This window comes from Pongo abelii, chromosome 1 (genome assembly GCF_028885655.2).
Source record: "Pongo abelii isolate AG06213 chromosome 1, NHGRI_mPonAbe1-v2.0_pri, whole genome shotgun sequence".
Taxonomy (NCBI): domain Eukaryota; kingdom Metazoa; phylum Chordata; class Mammalia; order Primates; family Hominidae; genus Pongo; species Pongo abelii.
The window spans coordinates 75,184,574-75,209,664 of NC_071985.2; the positions used below are offsets into that span (position 1 = coordinate 75,184,574).

The 25,091-nt window shown below is 40.3% G+C and overlaps 1 protein-coding gene across 21 annotated transcripts in view; it reads right to left on the reverse strand.

The window, feature by feature from the left end:
• RABGAP1L (RAB GTPase activating protein 1 like) overlaps nt 1-25,091 on the reverse strand; it is an 857,048-nt gene that overhangs the window by 192,801 nt on the left and 639,156 nt on the right. Inside the window, exon 1 of one of the 21 annotated variants that reach the window (XM_024245574.3) lies at nt 703-1,417. In XM_024245574.3, coding sequence (XP_024101342.1) covers nt 703-870 — 168 coding nt within the window. In that variant the 5' untranslated portion in view covers nt 871-1,417. 21 annotated transcript variants of the gene reach the window in all.

Consider the following 25,091-nt stretch of genomic DNA (forward strand, 5'->3'; position numbering starts at 1 on the left):
TGCTAGGTATAGTTCTCAAGCCTGCAACAGCGATTGTGGGTATTTAATTTTAACCCTTGGTAGGAAATGAGGAAGGGTGATTTTTCTCTTATTCAGGAAATCAAATAACAAGCAAGTCAGACTTCCCAGATTCACAGCACAGAAGCCAGCAGCTTTAAGCTGTTTCACAGATAAACAGTTCAATCATTCTAGGAGAGAAACCTACAATTTCCTACCAAAGTATTTTTAGGTGGTAAAATTCTCTATCAAAAAACAAAACAAAACAACAATCAAATTGGCAATCAAATGGGGAGGTTAGAAACCAAACCACACGCAGTCTAGATAAGTTGCTATGTCTGTTGTAAAATTTAACCCTTTGGAGATATAAATAACAGAATGCCTACATCAAGCACTTGGGTATTCTGCTTTATTGCTGAGCCTAGCCAGGCAGAAAACCATTTTTTTGCTGCCACAGAGATAATGCCACTAATGTGACCCTGGGCTCTGAGAAAAGAGCCATGATCTCCTCTAACCAATTAAGGGATGGTGTGGACCAGGCTCCAAATGAGCTGCACAACAGTGGCCACTCAGCATTTCCTTCTCGGCAGAATGGGGAGAAGGAGAAGAAAAACAGAGACCACAAGCCTCTTTCAGAGATACAACGAATTTTCACAGAGGATAGCAGATTCCCTACAAATGAAGTTCAATGAAAAACAATCTCACCGCCAGAAGCCGAGGCACAAACAGACGATGCCCCATCCCCAGAAGTTCCAGCACTCGACACGCATACTCATTCACCAGCTTGCTCCTCTCGTCGTGCATGTCCTGGGACTTTTTGACAGGAGGTGTGAGCTTAGCAGCTGGGGCTGGGCAGGGCACCCCTTCTTCCATGAGCACTAAGTAGGTATCCAGAATGAGAAAGATGGATCTCTTATCCACAATTTTAAGAACTGCGGTGGGAGGGGAGCCAGGTTTAGGTCTCCCTGGGAGGACGTACAAGCCAGTCTGTGGTGGGAATTGTCAGCTAATGTCTCCACAAGAAAAACATTTTGGCTAAATTATCCACTGCGAGAACCCCAAAGTAGACTGGAAAATGAAAATGAAATCAAGTACTGATCTAAATAAAAAACGGCAAAAGCAATCGAATGCGAGAAAATGGCCAAGAGTGATGCAGGAGAGTTCAGATACATGTGTAAAAACGGACAAGCTGCTTAGAAGGGTCTAGCATGTGAGAATGTGTGAGTGTGTGTATGTGTGTGCGAGAAAGGGTGTGTGTCTATGTGTGAGAAGACAGCAGCAGCAGTAGCCAGGAAGCCAGGGCAGTTGTGAAGCTGCAAGGAGAAAAGGATGAGCTCATTGCAATCCTCGATTCGTGACAAGCAGCCCTGTTGTTGCTGCTGCTGCTGCTGCTACTGCTGCTGCTGCTGCCTCTCGCTGTGAATCAGTAATGAAGGGGTAGGAAAGGAAGGGGAGGGAAGAGGAGGAGGTAGGTGAATGAGCATGCAGAGTGTGTCTCAGGGGAGAATGCTGTAATAAGAAGCCAATGGCGTGCCATTGGACAGATGCGCTTCCCCCTCCCAGTCTACCTTCAATCAGTGTTAGTCTGACAGCTTATGCTGTTGAATCCTAAGCCACAGAGAGATGAACTAGCTTTTCCTAACATGTGATGCTCACAGAGAAAAACCAGACAGCCAGTCATCTGAACGGCTGACCTTTATTCACTCTTGCTTTCTAACAACAAGAATAGATCTTATACTTGTATTTAAAGTGGGATGTTCCAATCCTTAGTAGATGACTGAAACTGCTACAGAAGAGAGGTATCAGGGTAAAATGATAGAGTATGGACAGAAGAGCCAAAGACCAAGCATCCAAGAAATGACACACCCTCAAGTTGAAGTGTTTATGCAATAATAATGACTCTTTGCAATGCAAATACAAGAAGTATTTCAGGATTCTGGGAAGGCTGGCCACGATTAAAAGGAAGATTTTTGTAAACAAGCAATATGATAAATAATAAAAACCTAACACATATTAAGAGTATACATTTAAAGAACTATTAGAATCAAAATTCTCAAAGCAAAAATAACTTTTGTATGCCACAGATCTTGATAAACACTCAGTTAATAGTTGAAAACATTGTTCTGATAAATCTCTGGTCAAATTAATCCTTCCCCAGTAATAATACAAAAATTATCCATAGTTCAAAATTTTACAATCTTAGTGCTAATGTGTTATATTAATTTACTTGTTGTGAATAAATAATCAGTTGTAGCCAAATGAAGGCAAAATGACAAAATCACCATAGGGACAGTCTCTTAACTTTATCCCAACAATTAACTAATCCATATTCAGCATCTTGATTCTGTGGTTCTGTAGTTGCTCTCTTAAGTACCAGGCTGGTTTCTCCATACAAATTACAGCATGATACAAAGAGAAACAAGGCTAAGAGAGCCAGAGCATGTATTTTGTGAGTCTTAGTTTTCTACTCTGACAAATAAGAGTTACATATCTACAAATAACCAAATAGAAACATATTTATTGATGTATGTCTGTAGGCCTAAATAAATAGATTAATTATGAAAATGAGCTTAAAGAAATAGGAATGGAGATCTGCCTCCCTTAACAATATATTATTTGGTTTCGTTTTTCCAAAATCTCAGAAAAACAAGAATTTTAAGAAATTTAACATTTAAAGTATTATTTAACAAGTTATTTTAAATGAAATATGTATATGTTGCTGTCAAGCCTTTTATCTCTTCCAAAAATGATTTCTTTTTTTTTTTTTTTTAATTTATTTGTTTGAAATGGATTGTCACTCTGTCACCCAGTCTGGAGTGCAGTGGCAGCATCTCGGCTGCAAGCTCTGCCTCCCGGGTTCACATCATTCTCCTGTCTCAGCCTCTGGAGTAGCTGGGACTACAGACGCCTGCCACCACACCCGGCTATTTTTTTTTTTTTTTTTTTTTTTTTAGTAGAGATGGGGTTTCACTGTGTTAGCCAGGGTGGTCTCGATCTCCTGACCTTGTGATCCGCCTGCCTCGGCCTCCCAAAGTGCCAAATGATTTCTTAACAAACTAAATAAAGTAGAGCTAGGCACAGTAGTGTGTGCCTGTATTCCCAGCTACTCCAGAGGCTGAGGTGGGAGGATCCTTTGAGCTCAGGAGTTCCAGGCTGTAATGTGCTACGTTCCTGCCTGTGAACAGCCACTACACTCTAGCCTGGGCAACATAGTGGAACCCCATCTCTAAAAACAAAAACAAAAAACTATGCAAAGTAAAGATCTTAATGTAAAATGATCATAAGCATAGAATATTACGTATATACAAATAAATTTCAGGTCCCTAAAGTTTTGGAGTAAATGTTTGATGTACTGCCTAGGATGAGGATAGGTTCAGCTGGAAGAGGGAGACCATAAGAAGGAAAAGGTTCTGGGCCTTTCATACTCTATCCCTAAACACACACGCACACCCACACACACACACCACACACCACCCCCCCCCCACACACACACACATCCCCCCACACCTCCCCACATCCCACACACACCACACACACACTCCCCACACACCCCCACACACACCCCACACACCCACACTCCCACTCCACACTACACACCCACACACCACCACATACACCCCCACACATCACACCCCCCACACCCTCCTACACGCACCCACAGACACACCACACACACACCCCCTACACACACATCCCACACACCACATACACACACATCCCACACACCACATACACACACACACCCAACACCACACACATCAGACACACACACACCCCCCTCAGCTCCATTTTTGCCTTGTAGATATACTGGTGTTCTGCATTAAATTTTGTTTGATAGGACTGTGCTACTGCTATGTACAGCACTGCCATAGACATTTCACATTTAAGAACAAGGGAACATCCTGAATTGCTCTCAAATGTGAATGAAGAATTCAGTGACTTCTTAGGTTATAGGATTTTTTTCTAGTTGACTTTTTAAAGGGTAGGGAAGATGTTTCCACTCAACTAACTTGGTCCTGAAAAGTACTAGCTGAAGCATTTTTTCTTACATAAACCAGAAACAGGACTTGCCCAAAAAGATTCCAGTAAAAATAAGTAAAAATTAATCAAATGATTTTGGAACTGTATGGTTTGGCTCTGATGCTCACAAAAAGAAGTTAAAATCATATATACTATGTATTAAATGTAATAATTAAAATATGATTTTTTTTTTGAGACAGAGTCTCGCTCTGTTGCCCAGGCTGGAATGCAGTGGCGTGATCTCAGCTCATTGCAACCTCTGCCTCCCAGGTTCAAGCCATTCTCCTGCCTCAGCCCCCCGAGTAGCTGGGATTACAAGCATGTGCCACCATGCCCGGCTAACTTTTGTATTTTGAGTAGAGACGGGGTTTCACCATGTTGGCCAGGCTGGTCTTCAACTCCTGACCTCATGATCTACCCACCTCGGCCTCCCAAAGTTCTGGGATTACAGGTGTGAGCCACCGTGCCCAGCAAAATATGTTATCTTAATGAGCAAACCAAGTTTCACTTAAAACATTTAGGTACGTTTAACAAAATGCTGTGTACAAGGCACTACAACAAGCGGTCATGTATTTCAGTTTCCCCATCAAAAATCCCTCATGCTTCCTTTGTGCTTCCCCTCAAAAATCCTTGCATTCAAAATTTCCATCATTTAGCCCTGGTCCTTTTCTCAGGATATTCTTTAAGAATAGAAAGTTCATCAATATCAGGTAAAATGATTCTTCTAGAACACTACTTGGTGAAATGAAAAAAGAGATTCTAGGGATTTTTGAAGCCCTAAAAGCATCACTCATTTCAGTGAGCTTTTCCTCCTCTTCCTCTCCAAATCCCAAATACTTTTTTTATTGTTGTTGAGATTCAGTAATAAATCACAGAACACTCTTCTTTTGAAATGGGGTCTTGCTATGTTACCCAGGCTGATCTTGAACTCCTGGGCTCAAGGGATCTCCTACCTCAGCCTACTGAGTAGCTGGGATTATAAGCATGCACCCAATAGAACACTTCACAGAAAACATTTCTGAGTTATAAAGTAGTCCATAAAATGGAATAATAGAAAAGAAACTCTTCTGATTTAACTAGTTAATAATGCATGATTTCTCACATTTCTTTTGGATGAATCACCCATAGAGGAGAAAAACTTATTCCCTCTATCCTCCTAGGTTCTCTGCCTGGGGCCCTGCAAATAAGTCTTGAGACAATACAGGTTAGCAAGATAAACATAAACAGAACTTTATTAACACATGTAGTATGCACACACATGGGAGAAACTCAGTAATGACTAACTCAAAGGAGTGGTTAATACTTGGGGTTGAGGCCAGGCACAGTAGCTCACACCTATAATCCCAGGACTTTGGGAGGCCAAGGCAGGCAGATGGCTTGAGCCCAGGAGTTCAAGACCAGCCTGAGCAACATGGCAAAAACCTTGTCTCTACAAATAATAATAATAATTATTAATCATGGTGGCACACACCTGTAGTCGGAGCTAACCAGGAGGCTGAAGTGGGAGGATCACTTGAGCCTGGAAGGCCAAGGCTGCAGTGAGCCACTGTTGTGCCACTACACTCCAACCTTGGAGAGAAAGTGAGACCCTGTCTCAGAAAAACAAAAACTTGGGACTTGGGGTTTATTAGCATGTTAAGAAGGAACAATACTTCTGTAGAGAAGTGGTAAAACAAAGGAAAAGGACTTTGAGCTTCTAGGGTGACAAATTGTAGGAAGGCAAATATATGGGGAAACTTATGACAGATAAAGACTAGTTAATAAGGTTTGTTTGTATAGACTCTTTCTTGGTGCCATCTCCTCTCCATTTATAAGGTTGCTATCCCTTTCCTGGTATGGAAAGTGAGTGGCGAGGCACCTTCACAAGAGGAATTTATGTTTGACTTTCAGGCATACGGGGGATGGCAGAGAGCTCGTCCTGTGTCTGCTTTTCCTCAATCGCCTTTACCTCAAAATAATCCTCATGCCACAGTGATATATTGGCGGGGAGGGGTGACATATTCTGAATCTTTTCATACCCAATAAGAGAGTAAGAGAAAAAACCAGGCGATGGTCCCAAAGCCATGGTCTAACAACTAGAAGTGTCATTCTCTGGAGTACTGGAAGCAGGTGGTCAGTGCTGCAATCCCAATTAGAGCCTTGCACTTGAGAATGCTCTTCCTGAACCACTCCACTGTGTCATGGTTATCAGACATGTTCAGGACACATATAGATTTCCATTGTAAAATGAAAAGCACATTTGACTTAATTCATGGACCTATAATTAAGAAAACTGAATGTAACAAACCATGCTAGGTAGTTATTTCAGTAGTTACAAAAATGAAAAAGGAAACACTTTCTGACCCGCAGGTGCTTAAAATTAGGGAGGTATCCAAATACAAAGATAAAGTAGGGTGTGATGGACACTATAAAAGGGGTGACACACTGTGTGCTATGAGGTAGGTATGTCTTTGTTGTCCACAGTAGATGCAGACAAAAGTGGGTTTATACTACTGGGATGGGCCTAGACAAAAATCCAACAGTAACGAGAATTAAATATATCTCTAAGACCAAAATAGGGCATTGCTTATTACATCATCTTTTAGTCACATTTACTAGCTGTATGACATGAATAAGTTACTTAGCCTTCTGAGCTTCTGTATGGCAACATCACCTAGCTGGCAAAACTGCTCTGAAAATTTAATAAATTAATGCATACAAAGGAATCTCTCGTAGTGCCTAGCACATGGTAGGTGCTCAATAACTAGTAGTTTTTTTCATTCTTTCCAGGAAATCACATAGAAGGAAAGAAAATGTGTAAAAATACATTGCGTTTATCTGGGTTAGGGTTTAGAAAGACAAAAAGTACTTTGGATATATTCACAATAGAAAGAGAGTCAAACACTGAAAAGACATTCCTGTCAGATCACCTGCCTCTTCGGTTCACTAAGACACAGACACATCAATAAGTAGCAAAGGATCCATGCCCTTCTTGACTAGGAGAGCAAAACCTAATTCTCTAGCTATTCTTTGCCTGATTGACTATTTTTTAAAAGATGAACCTTCAACGATTTTGCAGGTTCCTAAGATCCAGCAAACAGGTCAAAATATAGATGACACAGTGAGTAGTAGTGCCATCGTGGTACTGTAAAATCCTGCACAAATCACACTCTTTCTTTCATTCAAGTCTTGATTCTGGGCCGGGCATGGTAGCTCACGCCTGTAATCGCAGGACTTTGGGAGGCTGAGGTGGGAGGATCGCTTGAGGTCAGGAGTTCGAGACCAACCTGGCCAACATATCATAAACCTGTCTTTACTAAAAATACAAAAATTAGCTGGGTGTGGTGGTACATACCTGTAATCCCAGCTACTGGAGAGGCTGAAGCAGGAGAATCGCTTGAACCTGGGAGGCAGAGGTTGCAGTGAGCCAAGATCATGACACTGCACTCCAGCCTGGGTGACACAGTGAAAATCCATCTCAAAAAAAAGAAGTCTTGATTTTGCTCAACACTGTACTATATGCTTCTGGATACAGAAAGACAGATCAGATGCTGCTTTCTAACTTTAAGGATTATTCAAGCTACTTAAAGAAAAGCTAAAATGAAATGTAATGAGACTGAACTTACAAGTTATATCACAGGGAAACAAGTCTCATTATTTTATAGTTGGAACTCAAACATCGAAGAATTAGAGTACAATACAAAAGATACTGTGCAGTTACCTGACATTTTGGTGGGTGGTTGAGGTCACATGTTTATAGCATCTCTGTAAAATACTGTAGACTTACCTAGCTTTTTAGGACCGCTCTAACCTTGTAAAATTTAAGGCATAACTGTTAAAGAAGGTTGTTTTTAAATAGAAAGGAGAACTTTCCCCTATCAAAAGCAATTTAATAACATTCTGAATAGTCTTGGTAGCATCACTAATACCTATTGCCAATTCTTGTGATCAGATTCTACTGTAATGCCTTTATTAATGTAAGAATGTCTTATGGTCTGTAGAGAATCATTTTGTTTCTACTTGGTTTTTCTTTTTCTTTTTTTTTTTGGAGATGGAGTTTCGCTCTTGTTAACCAGGCTGGAGTGCAGTGGCATAATCTTGGCTCACTGCAACCTCTGCCGCCTGGGTTCAAGTGATTCTCCTGCCTCAGCCTCCCAAGTAGCTGGGATTACAGGCGCTCGCCACCACACCCTGCTAATTTTGTATTTTCAGTAGAGACGGGGTTTCACCATGTTGGTCAGGCTGGTCTCGAACTCCTGACCTCAGATGATCCACCCGCCTTGGCTTCCCAAAGTGCTAGGATTACAGGCGTGAGCCACTGCTCTGGCCTGTTTCTACTTCTATGTCATTATTGACATGTAGCTCAATAGGCTGCTTATTTTATTACTGGACATTTAGGAAAGGGCTATACTGTACATAGTAAGCCGGACATCTGAAACTTCTAGTAACTAGGCTCAGTTATATATAGTTTTAATTGCTTTATTGAGTATGGCTGACATACAGAAAGTTGTAGATATTTTATATGTATAACTTGATGTACTTTGCCATAAGTATACACTTGTGAAACCATTATCACTATCAGTGCCATAAACTTATCCATCATCTCTAAAAATTTCCTCCTATTCCCTTTGTTTTGTTTTTCCTTTTGTGGTTAGAGCACTTCCTATAAGAGTCACCTCAATTAAATATTTTATAGCAACACAGACTAAGTCTACTTCTTTTTTTCCATGTGACATTAATTAAAATATTCAAAGACAGTCTTAATTTTCTTTTCTCTAAGCTAATCATCCCTGCTGTTAACTGGTTCTCCTATGAGGTGGTTTCTGGACCATTCTAGACTATTCACAATCATGCTTGCTACTTCAAGAACACACTTTGGACAGTATCTCTCATAGGGCTGCCCACACTGAAACAGATACTCTAGATATAACAGAATAATAAAGTAATGAAACCTTGTTGGACCCTAGAAAACACCAAGGTCTAACATGTTTATCCTGTTGAAAAGACTGAGGCAGTAGATAAGTGACTGCTCATGATCATAAAACTTGTCCGAGGCAAAGTCAGGAAGCCAAGATCTTCAGAGCACAGATGCACGGCAGGGAACCTAGCATTTCCTGCACCGTAATTTGGTCTTTCAACTAATGTAGCCCATAAAGAACCTATCTTATTAGAAAGATTATGCTTCACTACTTTATTCCACATGGAACTGATCCGGAACCTGAGCCTGCCATCTAGTAAGAAAGAATCTAAGATTCTGAGGTTGAGTTGAGAAGGGGTATCCACAAGTCTGCCTTGAGAACTGTCACTTCTAAACACACAGTTGTTATAATAAAGCACATCTGCCTTCTCAGTTTTTAACTGATAAGCACTCTCTTTTCCAAATGAACAGTTCAAGGAGCTACATCCTTGGCAGCTCAGCCACAGCATCTCTGTAAGAGCTGCTTTCTTGAAGCCACATTAGTGGCACAGGCTTGAAAATGGAATGCTATCTCAGTTCATCCCCTTTCCTGGACAGTGTGGATAAAGCTCATACTTATTTTCAAGCTTAAGCAGAAGGTATAAACATATGTTAGCAGAAGCCTGTTTTTAAATTTTGAATTGATCAGATTAAAATTATCGTGTATAGAATCTAGACTATTCCCTGATCCTCTCAAGCTAGACCAGCATTTTTTTTATCTTTATGTGTGTGTATTGTCACTGCTGTTAAAAAATAATGAGGTGTCGTACTCATCCTAGTAAGTTGTGAATTGTCTCTACCTTCTTCCTGTGGTCCATCTCCAATTCCCTATTAAATTTGCAATCTCTAACATCTTCATCTTCATATTACACAGAATGTTAGGTATAGTTTAACAGCTGTCACTGTAAAAAATAATATTTTCAAAGGAGGAGCTATATGGGCCAACCCATGTATTAGCAAGTGAATTTATTTCTACAAAATTAATATGTCAAGATAGGGACATTCATTTTTTTCTTTTTCTTTTTCTTTTTTTTTTTTTTTTGAGATGGAGTCTCTCTTCTTCACCCAGGCTGGAGTGCAATGGCACGATCTTGGCTCACTGCAACCTCTGTCTCCTGGGTTCAAGCAATTCTCCTGTCTCAGCCTCCCAAGTAGCTGGGATTACAGGCACGTGCCAGCACGCCGGGCTAATTTTTGTATTTTTAGTAGAGACGGGGTTTCACCATGTTGGCCAGGCTGGTCTCAAATTCCTGACCTCAAGTGATCCACCCACCTCAGCCTTCCAAAGTGCTGGGATTACAGGTGTAAGCCACCACGCCCAGCCTCATTTTTTTTTCTTGAAATGGACAAGTCCATGTTGTGAAACAAAGGTGGTAATAGATTGCACAGCCTCCTCCCACTCTAGCTCTCCCACCATACATAAACACATACCCCCCGCCCCCTGCCCACACACACACACACACACACACTCATGGCTTCAAATGGATTCAGCAGAATTTCAGAAGGGCCTCTGCACTGTTTTTGCCGCCAATCTTCGTATGGCTAGCTCTACTGCATCATTCAATTCCAATGTCATTTTGCCCACAGAGGCTTTCTCTTTTCTTTTTTTTTCACTTTTGTCGCCCAGGCTAGAGTGCAATGGTGCAATCTCGGCTCACTGCAACCTCTGCCTCCTGGGTTCAAGTGATTCTCCTGACTCAGCCTACTGAGTAGCTAGGATTACTGGCATTCAAAAAGAGCCAGCTACCATGCCTGGCTAATTTTGTATTTTTAGTAGAGACAGGGTTTCACCATGTTGGTCAGGCTGGCCTCAAACTCCTGACCTCAGGTGATCCACCCACCTTGGTCTCCCAAAGTGCTGGGATTACAGGCATTAGCCACCGTGCCTGGCCCAGAGGCCTTCTCTCTTACCATCTTTATCTAATGAAGGGCAGTAAAAAATTGGTATTATTTCTTTTATGACATTTATCACCACTTGAAATTGTTTTCTTACTTCTTTGTTATGTATTCTTTTTTTTTTTTTTTTTTTTTTTTTTGAGACAAAGTCTTGCTCTGTCTCCCAGACTGGAATGCAGTGGCATGATCTCGGCTCACTGCAACCTCTGCCTCCCAGGTTTCAGTGATCCTCGTGTCTCAGCCTCTTGTGTAGCTGGAACCACAGGTGTGAGCCACCACACCCAGCTAATTTTTTTGTATTTTTAGTAGAGATGGGGTTTCACTATGTTGGCCAGGCTGGTCTTGAACTCCTGGCCTCCAGTGATCTGCCCACCTCAGCCTCCCAAAGTGCTGAGATTACTGTCATGAGCCACCATACCTGGCCAGTTATGTATTATCTCTGTACCCAATTAGAAAATATCAGGGCAGGCTTACAGTGGAGAAGAGCAAGAGATTCAAAAAATCTTAATTGACAAGGGTATGAGAGGGAAACAAACACAAAATAAGATCCTTGTCTCAGCTTCTTCTATTAATTCATTCATTTTCATTTTGAAATATTATAATTTTACAGGGCCTTAGAACCTCTGTTTCCTTTAGCAACCAAGAGTCAACCACAGTGACCCCTTGACACATTTACAGATTTAATATTTATTGTTTCTGTTCTCCCCAGGAGACCCCACAGAGACACAACACAGTAACTTGTGGGTTTGCTGAGCAATGAACTGAGTCACTCCCATGTAGCAGATGGTGAGTAAATTTAGCTTATAGTCTTTGCCCTTCTCAGTTATTATACATTCTTATGACAAGGCAGTTATTTTATATCAATTTCATAAGTAAAGAAACTCTGTAAAAAAATCATAGCAGTATTGAAAAATCACGGAATGTAAGAGCATCTGAAAATATATTCTTCATGAATGTTGAGTTGTTTTTATCCCCTGAACCCATGTTTTTACATACTAAAAAAACAGACCACAGTCCAACTAAATTGGTCTACCTGGTTAATTGCAGTGATTCCTTAAGAATGCCATGATTAATACATAATATTATGCTTCCAAAAAGGCTATTACTGATCTATAACCATCATAAAGACTAGCCACAGAAAAATGCAGAGACCATTTTAGACATGCAAGTAGCTGAGAGTCACTGTGGTTTTTGGCAAAGAGGAAAAAGGTTTCTATGTTTAAAAATAAAGATATCATAATATTGGTATTTAGAGTGTCCTGTGAACTTTGGATAATACATGTTATATAACAGTCAACTACTTTAGGAAAGAGAAGAAACTTAAAAGCATAAAACAGGCTGACTGCAGTGGCTCACACCTGAACCCCCAGCACTTTGAGTGGCTGAAGAGAGAGGATGACCTGAGCTCAGGAGTTCGAGACCAGCCTGGGCAACATGGTGAAACCCTATCTCTACTAAAAATACAAAAAAATTAGCCAGTTGTGGTGGTGCACGGCTGTGGTTCCAGCTACACAGGAGGCTGAGGCACAAGGATCACTGGAACCTGGGAGGTGGAGGTTGCAGTAAGCCGAGATCACGCCACTGCACTCCAGCCTGGGCAATAGAGCAAGACTTCATCTCAATGTGTCCAATAGGTACATTTGAGGCCAGTAGGTACATCTGAGGCCAAATTATGATGAAAATGGAATGCCAAAAGGATGGGTACTGGACAACAAGCAGGTGAGGAATGCTACAAAGATTATCTTTTAGAAAGATTAATCTAGTAGCAGAGGGCAGGACAGCTTAAGAGAGGAAGAGACTGAAGGTAGACAAGTCAGAAAGCTCTTGTAGTCAATCGAATGTGAGAAAATGAGAGCCTGGACTGGTGTGCTATGGAAATAGAGCCAAGCTTGAATCTGAGAAGTACCACAAAGAAGAAATACCTCTTCAGTGTTTCTGTGTTAACTTTCTAAAGTACAGGTGGTTGGCTATGACCTCCTTTGTATAACTCACTAATACAAAACTGCCAGAGAGACAATATTCTTTACCAAGTCAGAGAATGGCACACCACAGAGGAAGCAGAATGCCTCCTGATAAATGAACACAGTGGCTCTCTCAAAGTTCCGGATGCTGAGGCACAAAGTTGATTATAAGATCATTTGAACTGGTTACTTTCGTCGCAAGTCTAATTATTAATGAAGTTCAAACAATAATACATTAAAGTTGTACCATGCAGAAGCTGGTCTGGTATCACTACTCAATTGCTTAGGGACACCCTGGTTATCACTAAATGCCGTGAGAACATGTAAGGTCTAGTAAGCTTCTTTCTCTATAAAGCACACATTTTAGCAGCTCTTTTCCTTAAAATTAAAGAGAGACCAGGACAGGGAAGTTTTTAAAAGGAAGATAAAAGAAAAGTGGAGGATAGTAATGACTCACTATTTGTTGTCTCACATATCCAACTGTACCCAAGTTCCCTACAGTATCCGGGAAATGCTGCTCAGTTTGCCCCTCTACACCCCTATTGTTGCAGCCTTGGTTAAAGAAGCCTTCATTATTTCTCCCCCAGACTATTCTAACAGTATCCTAACTATTATCCATATGTATTACCAGTACCTTCACATTTCAGTCTTTTTGCCTCCAAATTATCTTCCTAAAACAAAATATTTGATCATGCAATTGTTTGAAAGTATCCATATCCTCTGGTCCACAGGTTCAAAGCACAAGACATCCTTCAGACAAGCTAGATCTATCCTACCTTTCCAATTGCATCTGTCACCTTGACCTCTCATGCCCAATGTCCTCATGAAACTTCTCATTATTTCCCAAATATGCTTTTTAAAATTTACGCTTTTCTTATCTACATATATTGTTCTTGTTGCCTAAAACATCATTCCTTGTTTTCTCTTGCTAATCTTTCAAGAGTCAAATGTCACTTTCTCCTTTCTTTTTTTTTTTTTTTTTTTTTTTTTTTGACACAGAGTCTCACTCTGTCACCCAGGCCAGAGTGCAATGGTGCAATGTCAGCTCACTGCAATCTCCACCTCCCGGGTTCAAGCGATTCTCCTGCCTCAGCCTCCCAAGTAGCTGGGATTACAGGTGCACACCACCACGCCCAGTTCATTTTTGTTTTTTTAGTAGAGACAGGGTTTTACCATGGTGGCCAGGCTGGTCTGGAACTCCTGACCTCAGGAGATCCATCCACCTCGGCCTGCCAAAGTGCTGGGATTACAGGTGTGAGCCACTACATCCAGCCTCACTTTCTCTTTCAAGTCATCCCTGTCATTACCTCCCTCCTCTGCCTTTGCATCCTGTCCCATTTATGACCCTACAATAACAACTCTTCTATGACAATTATTTGTATGCATGTCTGTCTCCCCTACTTCCCAGTGAAACTCTAAGATTAACCACACAACATATTCATTTTCGTGCCTCTAGTACCCAACAGTTTTTAGTCACTGTGGTCACAGATCATTTAAATAAATATTGAGTAAATGAACAAATGAATAAATTATGGTCACATGAAGAAATAAAATTAAAATATCAGCTTAATTTTTAAAAATATATATATTAAACTAGGGGATAATAAGCATATATGTCTCTTTTATTTAATGTCTAAATTAGTAAGAAGAAACTTCAAAATGAAAGCAAGTGCAATGTTTATGGATTTCTAAAAGAAGGAAGGGATACTGACACATAGTAAAACAGCATAAAATCCACAAGAAAATAAATAAAGCTCAATGTTATTTAGCAAAGTACTCACTACCATTTGGTGTTCCTTCAGAAACATGTAAATTTGATTTGGGGAATGTGGGGGTTCTCATGATGATGATCTAGTTCTGTGGAAGTGAATCAGTGAACAAACCCACATGCTTTGCAGGATGGACACAATTAGAGTTCAGAAGTTATTGGCTTCTGTTTGGATTTTACTGTGTACAATATAATAAGGAGGGGAGTGTCAAATAAAACAATATTTTTCATTTCACAAAGAAACAGAGTATGGGTGTTGACGGAAGTAGTAACGTAGTTGGCTATAACTAATAAAGTATTATAAAATCCAATCATTAAAGTTTCCAAAGTTTTTTAAACAATGTCCACATGAACCTAAACTAATATTAACAAAAAATATCCCTTTTAGAAAATATCTGATTGACAAGTTTATTTGCTCAAAAGGGCAGATACTTAGAATTTACCAGTCACAAGACTGAAATCAAACTCAAGAAAATGACATAGAAATCACTTTGGTAAATGGAAGACTCTTCCACACTCTTCCTCTACAAGTTATTATATTTAGAGAAGATAAAAACTACAAGTAAATGCATAAGATGTTTGAAATGGAGTTAGCCAGATGGTATACACACATTAGTCAAATAACTGAGTTCAAATTTCCATTTATTTTTACATTTACATATTTACATACGGTTTTTTACTATTTCTTTCCTATCAGTGATACTCCAGGTTATAATGCTCTGATCATGGGATGTTACAACATTTAAATGAAAGTTGAAATATCTAGCCAAAATTCAAGAACTAAAAGTCTAATATATAAGCATTCTACTGCATTTAAGGCAAAGGGGCCTAAAAGCAGCTGTCACCACTGTAGGGCTTATGGTCTGCACATAATGGTGGAGAAGCAGCGTGGGTTATAGACATGAGAGTTAGCAGTTGAATACACATGCTCAAAAGCTCCTACAGGGTTCAAATGGTCCCATTCTTAAAAGAAGTATCACTCCTTTAGCTCTCCAAATACCAGAGTCAGCTTTGCTGTCCTTGCTCTGAAATGAGAACGCATTATTTTCCAACAAGAATGCCTAAGCAGCAAGTGTGCTAAGCAAGAGCTTTTGATTTCTTCTCTTTACTCTAAAATTGCCTAAACATAGCATAATATACCAAGCCAAGATAACTACAATTATCATTCCTTTACTGGAATTATTTATTTTACTGAAACAGTAGCTGAACGATAAACTAACCCTAATCTCAGAACAAGACAATTCTCTATTTTAAAATCACTCAGGGTGAGTGCAGTGGCTCACGCCTGTAATCCCAGCACTTTGGGAGGCCGAAGTGGGTGGATCACCTGAGGTCAGGAGTTTGAGACCAGCCTGGCCAACACAGTGAAACCCTGTCTCTACTAAAAATACAAAATTAGTTGGGATTGGTGGCGCATGCCTGTAATCCCAGCTACTCAGGAGGCTGAGGCAGGAGAATTGCTTGACCCGGCAGGCAGAGGTTGCAGTGAGCCAAGATTGCAGCATTGCACTCCAGCCTGGGCAACAAGAGTGAAACTCTGTCTCAAAAATAAAAACAAAAATAAAAAAAAATAAAATCACTCATATGGAAATATTGTATTGTGAAATACTGTAGTATATTCTCACCCCCAAAACATATCTTTTCATTTAAATGCTGCTGAGAATACAATGGGTCCTATTTAAAATATGCCATCTTTCATTATTTTTTAATTAAGGAGGAGTTGCTTATGATTTAATAATCAGGAAGAAACTGACTGGTGGCTTCTGCTCCAATACTGATTCTTCAAAATGGAGCTTCCTCAACCATGCAACGGCTTGTAGAACATCTAAAAGCCTAGTACCAGGTAAACACCCACGTTGCTCACCACACACTACCCTCACCCCCATTTCTAGGCTTCCTTCCTTTACACTCATTTTGATATTGCTTTCCTGCAGTTTGGTCTATTCTTGGCTTTGTACTCCAATTCCTGACATGCCCCTCAGGCCAGTCTTGCTTGATGGCCCATGCTTGTCTCAGTTACCTCCTTCAGTTCATCTACTCAACTCAACCTTTACAAAATAAAACATTACCATGTCTGGGTAGAAGATGTTCCCACTACCAGTCTCACGCTTGCTGGGGCAAACCTCTCCCACCTCCCACCACAATATAGGAGGGACTACACACTGGTCATATAAAAGAAAGAAAAGAAATCTAAGATAAGATAAATATAATAAATTGACAACACAGCACTAAAGAGAAGGAAGAATAGAGAATAAGTAGGTAAATCTATAGTTATCCAAATAAAAGAAGAAAAACTTGGTCTGGGCGCGGTGGCTCAAGCCTGTAATCCCAGCACTTTGGGAGGCCGAGGTGGGCGGATCACGAGGTCAGGAGATCAAGACCATCCTGGCTAACACGGTGAAACCCCATCTCTACTAAAAATACAAAAAATTAGCCGGGCGTGATGGCGGGTGCCTGTAGTCCCAGCTACTCAGGAGGCTGAGGCAGGAGAATGGCGTGAACCCGGGAGGCGGAGCTTGTAGTGACAGCCGAGATCGCGCCACTGCACTCCAGCCTGGGTGACAAGCCAGACTCCGTCTCAAAAAAAAAAAAAGAAGAAGAAGAAAACCTCACGGCCTGTAATCTCAGCAGTCTAGGAGGCCGAGGCGGGCGGATCATGAGGTCATGAGATGGAGACCATCCTGGCCAATACGGTGAAACCCCGTCTCTAGTAAAGATTAAAAAATTAGCTAGGCATGGTGGCGTGCGCCTGTAGTCCCAGTCACTAGAGAGGCTGAGGCAGGAGAATCGCTTGAACTCGCGAGGTGGAGGTTGCAGTGACCTGGGATCACGTCACTGCACTCCAGTCCGGCGGCAGAGTGAGTGAGATTCCGTCTCAAAAAAAAAAGAAGAAGAAGAAAACATACCAAAGATGCAAAGATGTTCAGTAAACTCTCAATTATCAACAGAGAATAGCAGTACTAATTTCAAATTGAGGATGAATAAAGATTTGAGTAAGTTGTTGCAATTCTATTTGAATATCTCTTATGTATTAGGCATTAACTTGAATAATGAAGTCATTACAAAAAGAACTAGCTCAGGAAGACCTAGGAATGTATTTAGATTTCTTATCTGGTACTCCCTCATACTGTTACGAGCGGCGGGGGCGGGGTGGGTCTTTGTTCTTAGAGCTCCCAAGATGGTGACGGCCGCTCCCAACATGGTAGGAAGACTTTTGTTCTCCGACCTGGGGTTCTTGGCCTCACAGATTCCAAGGAATGGAACCCTGGGCCATGCGGTGTTACAGCTCTATTAGAAGCCGTGAGTCACGGAATAGAACCGTTGAACCCAGCGACTAGTGTTTGGCTAGATTAGGACAAACCTGGGCACTTAGCCACGCGGGAACAATGGCGAGCCTTTAGCCCCATCGGGAGGGGCAACGGGCGCCTCACTGGATCAGGAGTGCAGCGGACACCCTGCCGGATCCAGAGGGGTGGAAGTCAACGGTGGGTCTGCGATGGTAGCATTCAGCAGTGATGAACGGTGAGCAAAAGCTCAGCTCCAGCCGGAACAAACATGGACCAGAAGAGTGTGCACTTGCAAGATTTAACAGAGTGAAAACAGAGCTCCCATACAATGGGAGGCAACCCAAAGCAGGTTGCCCAATCCCAGCTCCGGAATGCCTGGGGTTTATATCCCAATCATTGTCCCTCACCCTGTGCTCTCAGATGATAGATGATTTGACTATTTCTTTGCCTCCTGTTTTTAGCCTAATTTGTATTTCAGTGAGCCCTCTTTACTACCTGATTGGTTGGGTGTGAGCTAAGTTACAAGCCCCATGTTTAAAGGTGGGTGTGGTCACCGTCCACAGCTAGGCTTAGGAATTCTTAGTCGGACTAGGAAATCCAGCTTAGTCCTGTTTCTCAATACCACTACCTCAATCCACTGTACCCACAAAATGTCCATTCTCTACTGTGATGCAAAGTGACATCCCATGCGGAAATGCAGAGCTGCTCCAGAGAAGAGTAACAAATGAAGAAAAATTTCAAAGAGCTTCCACCAAATTCTTTAACTAGCATTTAAGTAAAGCAGGTCCCTGTTTGCAGATGACATGATTGTATATCTAGAAAACCCCATAGTCTCAGCCCAAAATCTCCTTAAGCTGATAGGCAACTTCAGCAAAGTCTCAGGATACAAAATCAATGTGCAAAAATCACAAGCATTCTTATACATCAATAACAGACAGAGAGCAAAATCATGAGTGAACTCCCATTCAAAATTGCTTCAAAGAGAATAAAATACTTAGGAATCCAACTTACAAGGGACGTGAAGGACCTCTTCAAGGAGAACTACAAACCACTGCTCAACGAAATAAAAGAGGACACAAACAAATGGAGGAACATTCCATGCTCATGGATAGGAAGAATCAATATCGTGAAAATGGCCATACTGCCCAATGTAATTTATAGATTCAATGCCATCCCCATCAAGCTACCAATGACTTTCTTCATAGAATTGGAAAAAACTACTTTAAAGTTCGTGTGTAACCAAAAAAGAGCCCGCATTGCCAAGTCAATCCTAAGCCAAAAGAACAAAGCTGGAGGCATCACGCTACCTGACTTCAAACTATACTACAAGGCTACAGTAACCAAAACAGCATGCTACTGGTACCAAAACAGAGATATAGAACAATGGAACAGAACAGAGCCCTCAGAAATAATACCACACATCTACAACCATCTGATCTTTGACAAACCTGACAAAAAGAAGAAATAGGGAAAGGATTCCCTATTTAACAAATGGTGCTGGGAAAACTGGCTAGCCATATGTAGAAAGCTGAAACTGGATCCCTTCCTTATACCTTATACAAAAATTAATTCAAGATGGATTAAAGACTTAAATATTAGACCTAAAACCATAAAAACCCTAGAAGAAAACTTAGGCAATACCATTCAGGACATAAGCATGGGCAAGGACTTCATGTCTAAAACACCAAAAGCAATGGCAACAAAAGCCAAAATTGACAGATGGGATCTAATTAAACTAAAGAGCTTCTGCACAGCAAAAGAAACTACCATCAGAGTGAGAGAATGGGAGAAAATTTTTGCAATCTACTCATCTGACAAAGGACTAATATCCAGAATCTAGAAAGAACTCAAACAAATTTACAAGAAAAGACACATGCACATGTATGTTTATTGCGGCACTACTCACAATAGCAAAGACTTGGAACCAACCCAAATGTCCAACAATGATAGACTGGATTAAGAAAATGTGGCACATATACACCATGGAATACTATGCAGCCATAAAAAGCATGAGTTCATGTCCTTTGTAGGGACAGGGATGAAGCTGGAAACCATCATTCTCAGCAAACTATCGCAAGAACAAAAAACCAAACATCGCATGTTCTCACTCACAGGTGGGAATTGAACAACGAGAACACCTGGACACAGGAAGGGGAACATCACACACCGGGGCCTGTCATGGGGTGGGGGGAGAGGGGAGGGATAGCATTAGGAGATACACCTAATGTAAATGACGAGTTAATGGGTGCAGCACACCAACATGGCACATGTATACATATGTAACAAACCTGCACGTTGTGAACATGTACCCTAGAACTTAAAGTATAATAATATATATATATATCAAAAGCATGTACTTTAGCAAGTAAACTATAATACAACAGTATTCCCTGTGAGTTATCTCTATTTAGGATGATAATGTAAAAATAGAAGAAGGTAACTGATGATCAGGGGTTAGATAGGAGCTAGACTTGAAAAACATGAGATTTAGGAAGGCTGGAGGAAGGCTATTCCCAGACAGAAAGCAGGCAAGCGTGAGGTATGTGTGGCTAATCTTGAGTCCACTTCCAGTTTAGGTAGAGCAGAGATCCATGGTGAGGCTGGAATCATCCATCTGAGCAGAGTATGGAGGGAGGATTTCGAGGAATAAACTATGTATTTGAACTCAATTTTCAATATTCAAGAGTTAGTGAGGGCCTATTAAATATGGGAAAAGCAGGATGGAAACAATGTGAGGCCATACCCAACACTGGTAATACTGAGGGAAATTTTAATTAGGGCTTATTTATTTAATTAATTAATTTATTTATTTATTGTGAGATGGGAGTTTCACTCTTGTTTCCCAGGCTGGAATGCAGTGGCACTATCTCGGCTCACTGCAATCTCCCCCTCCTGGGTTCAAGCAATTCTCCTGCCTCAGCCTCCCAAGTAGCTGGTTTTACAGGTGCCTCCCACTACACCAAGCTAATTTTTGTATTTTTAGTAGAGATGGGGTTTCACCATGTTGGTCAGGCTGGTCTCAAACTCCTGACCTCAGGTGATCCAGGACATGATTGTTTAAATAAAAACTAAATTTGGGAAATATGGGGCTTTTGTATTCAAAAGAAAGGAGTTCAGTATACATAATCTAGGTGAAGAGACCTGTATTTACCATATAAACAATTAACAAATATTAATCAAATGAAGTAAGGGTTAGTATGATTTCTTTCTAATACAAAACTTCAAAACCAAGCATAAATCAAATCTTTAGGGAAAAGTCCAAACTACTTCAAACCTTGTTTTAGATGGGGTGTAGTTTGCTTAAATAGAACAACTGGAAAAAAGCATAAAGTTAATAATCCTTCAGCCTTTTGCTACTTTATGCATCAATTCTGGAATTAGGGATGCTTGCTGAACATGCAGAACTTCACTTGCTCTCCTAGGGGATAAACAGCCTCACATTGTCTTTAAAAAATAAACAGTTTAGTTGAAGAATTCAAGACAAGACATACACATATGAAACATCTAAATAACAACAAGACAGCATTTTGGTGTCATAATGAATGACACATGGTATAATCACAGTAGATGTTCATTTTGGGCAGAAAGAGTTTAGAACCATCCTTTAAAGAAGATGGGGCTTAAGCCACAACATAAGGGCTAGGAAGGCTCAGTATTATACAAAGAAAAGGGGAGATGATATATGAGATAAAGATGTTTTTAGGAAACAGTACTCGAGTTCAACTCAAATACTTTTGATGGGAGAGTGAAAAGGTGAATGCAGTGTTATAATCAGAAACATGATGTACAGATGTGCAATCATAGTCTATGGGAATGGTATCCCTGAAGTTGTGCTGTACACAAGTTGCCTGGCCCACTGAAGATTTTATATAGAATCACTAAAGTTATTAAATTGGAAGTTGGGTTAGGACAAAAATTAGAAATTACTTTTTTTGAAAAGTGTATTTACGACTTCTCCAAAGGCAATAATGCAATATAAAAATGCAGAAGGTGGCCGGGTGCAGTGGCTCACTCCTGTAATCCCAGCACTTTGGGAGGCTAAGGTGGGTGGATCACAAGGTCAGGAGTTTGAGACAAGCCTGGCCAACATAGTGAAACCCCATCTCTACTAAAAATACAAAAAATTAGCCGGGCATGGTGGCAGGCACCTGTAATTCCAGCTACTCGGGAGGCTGAGGCAGGAGAATCGCTTGAACCCAGGAGGCGGAGATCGCAGTGAGCTGAGATCACGCCATTACACTCCAGCCTGGGTGACAGTGTGAGACTCTGACTTAAAAAAAAAATGCAGAAGGTTCAAGGACTTATTGTTGAAAGCTACAGAGGAAGAGAAACCCACCAAAGTGATAAGCAAAGAAAGGGCCTGAAGAATACAGAATTGTACTCTTATTATATTTTTACCCACATAGGTACCATTTGCCATGCTCGCCAATTCTTTTGCATAGAGCAGATTCATATTTCTGTGAAATATTATTTTTCTTCTTCCTTAGGACTTCCTTTAACATTTTCAGTAACCCAGATCTCCTAGTGATGAATTCTTTTAGCTTTTGTATGTCTATAAAAGCATTTCATCTTAGTTTTTGAGAGACATTTTTGCATTTGTTTTGTTTTGTTTAGTATTTTTAACATATGGTCCCACTGTCTTATTGCTGGCACTGTTTCTAAGGAGAAATCTGCTGATATACTTTTCTTTGTTTCTTTACACATATTATCTTTTTTCCTTTGGATTTTAAGATTTTACCTTTATCACTGGTTTTGAGCAATTTCATCATAACATGCCTTGATGTGGTTTTCTTCATATTTCTTTCGCTTGGAATTCACTAAACTTCTTGGGTCTATAATTTTCATCAAATTTGGAAAAATTTTCATCAAATTTGGAAAAATATCAGCCTTTATTTCTTCAAGTGCTTTTTGCCCACCGTTCACTCCCATCCTTTCCTTCAGGTCCTCCAATTACACATTCATTAGGCCTTTTGAAGGATTTCACAGCTCACTGATGCTCCTTTCCGTCTTTTTTTAAATTTGCTTTTTCTTTGTATTGAATTTTAAATAGTTTCAATTGCTATGTTTTCAAGTTCACTAATCTTTTCTTCTGCAATGTCCCATCTGCCCTTCATCCTATTCAATATATTTCTTAGTTCTATCAGACATTGTAATTTTTATCTCTTAAAGTTTAATTTGGTTCTTTTTAAATATCTTGCATTTCTTTACTTATTTTTTTGAACATATGGAATAAAGTTACAGTATTAATGTCTTTGTCTGCCAATTATAAAATCTAGAGTGATTTCGAATGATTGATTTTTCTCTCCATTATGGATCAAAATCTGCTTTGATCATGCAGATGACGATGAGATCCTAGGCAACTATAAAGCAATGATTCTCAACCAGGGGTGATTTTGCCTCCAGGGGAATATTGAGCAATGTCTGCAGATGTTGTTTGTCTCAACTGAGCATGTCCTATGGGCATCCTGTAGAGATGAGGGGTACTATTGAACATCCTGTAATGCACATGACAGCCACCTATAACAAAGAATTAACTGCCCCAAAATGCCAATAGTACTGAGTATGAGAAATACTGCTGCAGAACAATAGGATGAAAAGAACACAAGTCTGTGAATGATCTCACGGAACTGAGATGCATAAAGGTCTGGACCATGTGCTATCTCCACATACCATCACATAAAAAGAAAAAAAATTCTTATTTAAGGTATTATATTTTGGGATAGGTAACCAGAATTGATATACTGCCAAAATAAAAACTTAAAAGTCAAATATGTTTCTTGGCTTTGTGGCTGAGTAAAGGTCAAGGTGAAAAAACCAATATTGCAGTCTGGAAAACTAATGATCCTTTTTATGTCATGTCACAATATTTAGTAAAACTATTGCCTTTGAAAACTTGGAAGGTAGACTGTGTGCCTATAATACCTGTCACTTCAGAGAAAGTGGTCTACAATCTAAACTAAGTACAGTAATTTAAGGATACAGGATTAGAAAATCAGACTACTTGTCCCCAAACAGGATTTAAAAGGCTCTACATTTTTCATAAGTATCTCTCATTAAGATTTCTCAGCCAAAACATACAGCCAGCTAAGAGGCAAAGATCAAATTAATGGTATTGCCTTCTGACTCAAGTTTGTGATTTTAGCTAGCCTCAGGGTAACCACCATTAAAATGAGGGGAAAAAGGATGGGCCATTAAATGCAAACAGGTAAACAAATAAATGAGAAGACTTATGAACTATGTCTAGAAGAAATCTTTAGACCTGTTTACTCAGAAGGAACTGAATGGAAGGAAAAAAACCACAGGTCGACAAAAGTATTCAGAGAATTATTTCCCAAAAGAAATCAAAATTGGCCTAAAAAAGAGTCATTTGTTTGAACACTAACACAACTCTTGGGCTTCTAAATCTCCAAAAGTGGCAAGTTTTTGAAAGTGTGCAGCTCCCTAGGAGGATATACTATTCTCTAATACCGACTTTATTATTATTATTTTTTATTTTTTGAGATGAAGTCTCACTGTTTTGTCCAGGCTGGAGTGCAGTGGTATAATCTCAGCCCACTGCAACCTCCACCCTCCGAGGTTCAAGCGATTCTCCTGCCTCAGCCTCCCAAGTAGCTGGGATTACAGGTGCCTGCCACCACACCCAACTAATTTTTTTTTATACTTTTAGTAGAGAAGGGGTGTCACCATGTTGGCCAGGCTGATCTTGAACTCCTGATCTCAAGTTATCTGCCTGCCTTGGCCTCCCAAAGTGCTGGGATTACAGGTGTGAGCCACCATGCCTGGCCTCTAACACCAACTTTAGATATGGCCATGGAGGACAATGGAAAATGGTGTAGTTCTTAGAAATTAGAACCAGGGGACAGCTACACAGGCTAACCAAGAAATCTCCTCTACTGAAATAGCAAGAATCTTGGAAATTCCTATGGACTGACTGTGACATGTTCCCCATTCTTCCATCTTCTGAATGACAGCTTTTATTGCAGTTACATTTTTCCTACCACTTTTGTATACTGGATGTGAGATGAACAGAAAACACATTAGTGAACTGTGAGGGACCACCACGGACCTGAAAGTCAGGAATGTGCATCATCCGGGTATTCTTGACTTTGAGCAGATGAAGTAATCCAAGGGAGCCTTGGAATGTCTCCCTTGGGAGAAAGGGAGTATCTATGTGTGAGAATAAAGGTAATCACAGACACTGAAAGGTCAGTAGGGTAGACTATATA